Raw genomic sequence first — 7,500 nt, forward strand, 5'->3', positions numbered from 1 at the left:
TTTAGGGGCTGGAAGTATATATCAATTTCTTAAAACAGACAACCAAGGCCTAAAGTTTTTTTCACCGACAGTTAGTAGTACAGTAATCCCTCGAATATCGCGGTTTCACAACATTGCAGATTTTTTTAGGGATTTTTTTTATTTTGTAAGTTCATAAAAATGTTAAAATCCACGCTGAAACTTACAAGCGGAAGCCACTCCCCTTTCCTCCGCTTGCTACTAGGACTCAGCAATGAAGTTAAAAAAATATATTGGATTGGATAACTTTATTCATCCCGTATTCGGGAAATTTCGTTGTCACAGTAGCAAGAGGGTGAGGATGCAGAAATAGGAAAGGCATTTTAGACATAAATAGATAGGTCATAAGTAAGTTAATAAATAAATGAATAAATATATAAATAAATAATTGTGTTGCTGAAATATATATATATATATTTATTTATATATATACATACGTGCACATACATATATATAAGCACCTATATTCCAACATACATAGATGTACATGCATGCATACGGTAGGTCTCATTATTATTATTTTTTAATAAATAGGGGTGACCCTACTTCCCGTTTTTTTCGCTTATCCTGGCTATGTCTGGTCTACATTAACCGCGATAATTGAGGGATGACTGTATTTGTATTTGGCAAGAGGAGATTGAAAAGCAACAGTTTTCGGCCTTGAGAGAGAGCGCCCCCTCGTGTTCGACGGCGGCCTCACCATCCCGAGTAGAAGAGCACGTCGATGAGCGCCGTGGCCACGGACGGCAAGGTGTCCGGGTCCAGCGACATGACGCAGAAGCGGTTCTGCGGGATCAGTACCGGGTGGAGGCTGCTCCCCACGGCTGATGGGTGACAAAAGACACGCGTCGGACTTTCATTCATTCTCTGAACTGCTTATCCTCACCGGGGTCTCCGTCCATCTATTGGTGGTGTGCGTTTGTCTAGTTATCCCCTTAATGTCCACGTCAATTTAGTTTGTGAGTTTGAGAGAACTTTGTCTCCACCTAGCGTCAGCAACGCGCCACTGCATCCAATCTAAAATGGGTTAACCCTTTTTCCTACTGTACCCAATTAGTTATGATCATGTAGTTGTTGCTTTCACATGACAAAAGGCCAGGGAATTCAAGTTTTAGGTTCATTTCAATCACAGAACACAATTTAATGACCAAAAAGCAAAAATACACCTAAAATATCAATTTATCTTGTAATTTTTTTTTTTTGGGGTGATTAAAGGTTTGTGTAATAAATATTGCTGTTTAAATGTTGTATGTGTGTTTTTTCCCTCTTCTACTGGGTCAAAACAGTCTTTTCAGAAGACCTACATTTGTACTTTTGGGTGTTGCGCAACATTAGCCTCTGCTTTTGTTCCATTTTTTGGAGGACTTTTTTGTTTTTTCTTCTTCTGGCATACGTCTAGAATAAAAGGTTGCAATGAAATCTGCGCGCTGACCTTCTTTTCCGTTGGGGTGCAGGCCGTTGGCCACATTGTGTCCCGGGACCTGCTGCGACTCTCCCGCCACCTCGCGGTAGATGCGGAATTCTTCCTTCAGGGTGCTCACCACAACCGACAGGTCTTGTTCTCTCACCTGACAAAAAAGCCAAAACAAGAGAGCCAAAGTCAAAACCGAGTCAAAAATTAACACCACACGTAAAAAAAAAGTTATTTGCCACATGCCAATGTTCCCTCTAAGCTGCGCACTACTTCTCTGCGCACAGCAAATCATATGGAGCGCACAAAATAAAATCCCTTTTTTTTTGTTGCTGTGAGGCGGATGCGCGAACCACTCATTCACCGGGCCACCCATTCATAGATATTAATCATTACATTTTATTATTACTAAATCATTTATGTGTAGTAGACATGCACCTGCTTATGGCAGGTGTGATACTGGTGTTGCTCACACTGGTACTCAGTGTGCTCAGGGAGGTTGTCTTCCTGCCCAGACAAACAAAAAATTAGAGGGAACATTGCCACATGCCCTTTTTCGTACCGTTACCTACAAAAATGTAAAAAGAAGAAACTTTTATTTCTCTCAAAAAGTTATATAATTCATACTAGTATTTATCGACATTTAACAAGTAGTATTTAACGAGTATTTAACATCAGGTGGCTTGTTTCCAACATTGTACATTAAAAAAAGTAAAAAATAAAATAAAAATCATATTCGGGGACCGATTCATCTTTTTTTAACGAGACAAAAAAATGTTTCGGGATCTGACCAGGATGAAGTCGGTCTGGTAGGTTGACAGCATGAAGACGGAGACGTGCTGGCGCGCCAGCGGCGCGATGACCGACTTGGCGATCTTGGTGACGCCCAGCGGCGGCGAGCTGGCCGAAGCGTTGGCGTCCGACAGCACGTTGAGCGGCAGCCACACCGAGCTTTCCGCCCGCACCTGCTCCGACGACGCCGCCTCCAGCTCTGGATTGCATCCAAATAAAAATATGTTCGTTTCAAAATCAACATGATGGAAACGTAGAAAGAGAAACGGGACAATTGGTGGCGATAATGACGATAGACGCATCAAATGCCAATAAAAAATTTGGCGCGACTTACGGTCCTATTGCTCGTCATTTGATTTGTATTTAAATTAGATTCGTGTATTCGGGATTCGTGTACAGTGGTACCTCGACATACGATCGTAATCCGTTTCGAGACTGAGATCGTGTGTCGAGCTTTTCGTCACTCGAGCGGACGTTTCCCATTGAAATGAACTGAAAACAAATTAATTCGTCCCAACCCTCTGAAAAAACAAGAAAAACAGGATATTGGATTGGAAAAAATGTTTTATATCTTCTAATTCGCCATACATTGACAAAGTATTAAATAACGAGTGGTTTAATAGTAATAAAATGTGTTTAATAGAAGTAAAATTAGACGCATTTCGCCGGGGATAGTATAGACAGCGACATACACACGGAGGCGGGACTATATCCACGGCAACAACGCACTTGTAAACGAACAAATAAATTTAAATGAACTTGGATAAATATATACAGACACTCAACGTTTAATGTAACTTCACACAAAACTGAATTCTAATTTTGTTTGAATCTTTTTGACCTTGGTTCTACAGGTTGACCCCCACCCGGACGTTCCGGCGGAGTCTTCAAAACGAACGCATCAAGAGTTGTTTGAAACTTGCCGCTTCCCCGTGTCCGATTACCGAGTGTATATATTCCAGATCTTTTCTTTGCAAAACTCTGCCCATCCATTGTTGTTTACCTGCTATGTAAATGTAGACCAACGTGGGGGGAAAAAAACGGGTATGGAAATGGAAAGTCCGCCCAGTGCTCGTAGATATATTTTATACACGAAAGACATGCAAAAAAGACAGTGCCATGGCCACCTGGCTTGGTCGCATCTCGGGCGAATTATTGGATGGAAATTTTCGTCGTACCACGAGGTACCACTGTATGACGCGCACTCGAACTTTGCTTCAGTTTTTTGGTACAAAGTTTGATAATACGGTAATGCAAAATATAGACGAGCATATTTTTTTTGACAGTATATTCAAACATTCATTTTGCGTCACCTTTGAAGCCCTCCTCATCCAAAACCAGCGTGTAGTTTTCGGGGGTCTCGGTCATGCTGAAAAATTTGCATCTGAAACACAAATGGACATTTGGGATTTAGCGGTGGAAAATTGCAGATCATTTCCTTTTCATTTTGGGGGGGATTTCCAGGCTGCTCCCTTTTGTTAGTTGAATACTGTTGATTTGGGGGCATTTCCAGGTGACTTCCTGTTGGATTTGGGGCATTTTCAGGTTCCTTGCTAACTCACCGGCTGCCATTGACGGCGGCGTTTTGACCAAACGTGGCCAAAGAACCAATACCACAACAGATAGGAAATTAGAAGAACACTTGATTCTGTTTAAATGAGCTCCAATAGCCTTTCAAGCCATTAAAATTGAAATATTGGACCAGTACGAAGGGGCTAGCAAGCGCAACAATGGTTCGGATGCGGGTGAGGCCGCAAAGGAGAAGGGATATCCAGTAATTGTTGCCTTCCTGCTGCCCTTTTTGGATGGAAACACACACACACACGAAGCATTTCGTCAACCCGCGGAAAGGGAAATGAAAGCGGCGGCTCACGTGCGACACGCTCCTATGTATATCCATAACTTTATATGCAATGTTTGCTTGTGGTAAAGAGGTAGCGCATTAGCTCATGTCCATTTGCGCCTTTCTACAGCAGCTCATTTCGGTTTACGTTTATATCTGAAGTGGCCAAATAATTCCCTTTCTAAAGCCAATTTGCGGAGAATTAAATATAAAAAATATCCGCATTATTCACGTCAATATAGATGCATGTTTTAATTTTAACAATAGCTTAAACAAAAAAATTGGTGTTAAGACCTACCGTATGCATGCATGTACATCTATATGTATGTGTGCTTATGTATGTGTATGTATATGTATGTGTATATACATGTGTATACATGTGTATATATTTGTATATATTTGTATATATATGTATGTATATATATGTATATATGTGTGTATATGTGTGTATATGTGTGTATACGTGTGTATACGTGTGTGTACGTGTGTGTACGTGTGTGTACGTGTGTGTACGTGTGTGTACGTGTGTGTGTACGTGTGTGTACGTGTGTGTGTACGTGTGTGTGTACGTGTGTGTGTACGTGTGTGTGTACGTGTGTGTACGTGTGTGTACGTGATATATATATATATATATATATATATATATATATATATATATATATATATATATATATATATATATATATATATATATATATATATATATATATATATATATATATATATATATATATATATATATATATATATATATATATATATATATATATATATATATATATATATATACATACATACATACATACATACACACACACACATATATATATGTCGGAAACGGGGGAAAAAGTTCTGTTTTTTCAATTTTATTTTAAATGGGTTCTCATTGGCTGCCATTGACGGAGTACATTTATCAGCAAATTTATTCACATTAGTGAAACAAAGCTAATATCAAAGTCAAAAAAATACCCAATTGAGAGAGCTCAATTGATGACATTACATTTTTTCTGGTGTAAATTAAAATAATCCGGAGTTACAATGCAAAAAAATACACAGCACATTTTAAACTTTACACTACTGAAAAAAACTATACAGAACAAAGAGTATGAAAGCGAAAAATAATACTATCGCAATCCAGAGAGCTCCTTTTATCGCATTGGACTATTTTTCACATGCGTTTATTCATGACAAGCAAATATTTGTGCAGCACAAATGATTACAAAAAAGCTTTTGCTAATAACCCTCTTATTTGGCTCCAGTGTGGGATAGCTTTGTTCCAATTTCCGCTGCAAACAAAGCACAGTGGAAGGCCATTAAATACCCACAATAGAGCCGCATTATGCACACAGTCTGCTTTCTAGTAAATTGGCAGAGGGGCCGCAAAAAAGGGGGTGTGGAGGGGATCCAAAAACAGCTTTTCTTTTAGTGGACAACTTTCAGATTACTTGAAAAATCGCTCATACATGCATGCTGTGAATTTATTCTAATTACTTGAAAGACAGGCTTAAAAAGGGATTGAGCCAGAATTGTTTTGGGTCCTTAACCTTTGCCTGTGCCAAAATGGTCTGCCAACATAAATGCCAAACTCGCAACTCCGCCTTTGTGTCATTCCCTGCCATATTCCATATTATCTGCTCATACAAAAAAATAAATTAAACTCCTCTATACTTCAAATGGACTGGACGTCTATTCCAGTCCAAACGCAAACTTTTACCGTTTTTCTATTATGTATCAATGGCGGAAGAAGGGTTTGTAAACAACGATCCCCCTATAAACAAACGTCGGTTCGTTTATTGGCCAGAATGGACTTTTCGGCTGACTCCGGACAGCCAATGGGAGCCTTGGGCGTGGCTTCATCAGCCACAGGTGTGCGGCGTGCTGAAAATGCTGCATTCGCCACCATTGGGGAATTCTTTCAAAACAAATGGAACAAACTTGAACAAAAACACAGCCCACAATAAAGAGCTAGCGAATTTTCGCGCTTCGACGGTTTATCTTCGTATTTTTCCCTAAAAGACGAGCTAGCCCACCAAAGGGCTCCCACTTTCCCCACCTAGCAACAGCAGAAGCCATTTCCGCTGCTAGCCCACGAAACTTCTCCCATTTTCCCGAAATAGCGGCAGGAAAAGCCATTTCCGCCACGACCGTTTCTCCCCAAAACTAGCCAAAACGCCTCCTTTCGCCCACCCGACGTGCCCGTCGAGAAACGACTCGGCTATGGACCGTGAGCCCCGGTTTACCTACCGCGTCCGACGTCGGAGAAATATCAATTTGACGAGCGGGTGCGTGAAGGACGCCAAGCCGCTCTTGGCGATGCTAGCGACCCGCAGCCGGTGGTCCAGAATGTGCAGCTCCATGTCCCGACGCCGCTAATAACGGCAGGACGAGAAGCATCCGAAGAGTTAAGACCAGCCCCGCACCGCAGCGCGCCGCGCCATGACGGAATTTTCAGGAGAAACCCCGCCCCCTTTTCCTTCTTAAAGCGACAGTGCCACTTTCAGTTTTGGCACGCTAGCATGACGTAGCATCAATCTCGCATTGTCGTACTTATTCTATTTCAGGGGTGGCGAACAAGTTAGGGGCACAAAGAGCAAAAATTTAAACTGTGAGAGTCCAAAAGCCACACTATGCAGTGACCTGCCAAAATAGACATACAAAAACACACAATTAAAACCATTACACTTACACGTGAAAAGACACTAAACTAGAATACACTTTCAAAATAAGACTCAGTTGGCAGTAAGAGTGACGAGAGCAGAGTCAAAACGGTAGTTGGTAACTTCATTTGCTTTTAATTTTTGCAAATTGTGAACAATTCGGCATTCGAAACAGATCATTTTGAAATGGAAATAGTAGTAACTCAGTAGTAATGGAAGTAGTAGAACACTGACGCAAGAACCAACATGATTTGCATAATTGCAAAATAGCAACGTTTGGAGTCATTGAGGAGCGACTGCAGCCAATCAGAGCAAAGACTGAATATTCAAATTGGATCCAGTCATCTGCATGTTAAGGACAATCAACTTTGGCAGGAGAAAAAAAGAAAAGGACCAACTAGAAAAAAAGGCAATCTGGGCACATTTAGCCCAAACTGTCATGCAAAAATAATAATAATAATTAAATCCTGGGTTTCCAACCAGGTAAAAGTGTACCTGATGTGCAGAAATAGTCTTGTTGTTGTTGCTATGCGATTTGTGTCCTCATTGTAACGGAGAACCGAAGCAAGGAATCATAATCCTGCATTCCATGCTTTGGACCAGAGGTGCTGCAATCAAAACACCAGGTAATCGCCACGGATTCCGACCGCAACCTCAAATACGCCATGAGCATTTGCGGTGTGTCTTACCCGTGTAGCTGACGTGAGCGTCCCACCCTTCGTTTTGCCACGCAAACTTCCTGCTTTGGTCACGAGACTGAAGGCTTTCGTACGCTGCGT

The 7,500-nt window shown here is 41.1% G+C and overlaps 2 protein-coding genes across 4 annotated transcripts in view; both read right to left on the reverse strand.

The window, feature by feature from the left end:
- Positions 1 to 6,445, reverse strand: part of castor1 (cytosolic arginine sensor for mTORC1 subunit 1) — an 8,741-nt gene extending 2,296 nt beyond the window's left edge. Inside the window, exons 1-5 of the mRNA XM_077600358.1 lie at positions 6,309 to 6,445; positions 3,535 to 3,605; positions 2,221 to 2,420; positions 1,451 to 1,586; positions 719 to 842 (exon numbers count right to left, since the gene is read on the reverse strand). Of these exons, the coding sequence (XP_077456484.1) occupies positions 719 to 842; positions 1,451 to 1,586; positions 2,221 to 2,420; positions 3,535 to 3,605; positions 6,309 to 6,421 (644 nt within the window). The 5' untranslated portion in view covers positions 6,422 to 6,445. The remainder of the gene's footprint in view (positions 1 to 718; positions 843 to 1,450; positions 1,587 to 2,220; positions 2,421 to 3,534; positions 3,606 to 6,308) is intronic.
- nipsnap1 (nipsnap homolog 1 (C. elegans)) overlaps positions 4,915 to 7,500 on the reverse strand; it is an 8,184-nt gene continuing 5,598 nt past the window's right edge. Inside the window, exons 10-12 of one of the 3 annotated variants that reach the window (XM_077600361.1) lie at positions 7,411 to 7,494; positions 7,217 to 7,329; positions 4,915 to 5,350 (exon numbers count right to left, since the gene is read on the reverse strand). In XM_077600361.1, coding sequence (XP_077456487.1) covers positions 7,265 to 7,329; positions 7,411 to 7,494 — 149 coding nt within the window. In that variant the 3' untranslated portion in view covers positions 4,915 to 5,350; positions 7,217 to 7,264. Of the gene's footprint in view, positions 5,351 to 6,557; positions 6,702 to 6,832; positions 7,330 to 7,410; positions 7,495 to 7,500 lie in introns of those variants that run through there. The other 2 variants (XM_077600360.1, XM_077600359.1) reach the window with 2 other exon arrangements.

This window comes from Stigmatopora argus, chromosome 5, assembly GCF_051989625.1.
Source record: "Stigmatopora argus isolate UIUO_Sarg chromosome 5, RoL_Sarg_1.0, whole genome shotgun sequence".
Classification (NCBI taxonomy): Eukaryota; Metazoa; Chordata; class Actinopteri; order Syngnathiformes; family Syngnathidae; genus Stigmatopora; species Stigmatopora argus.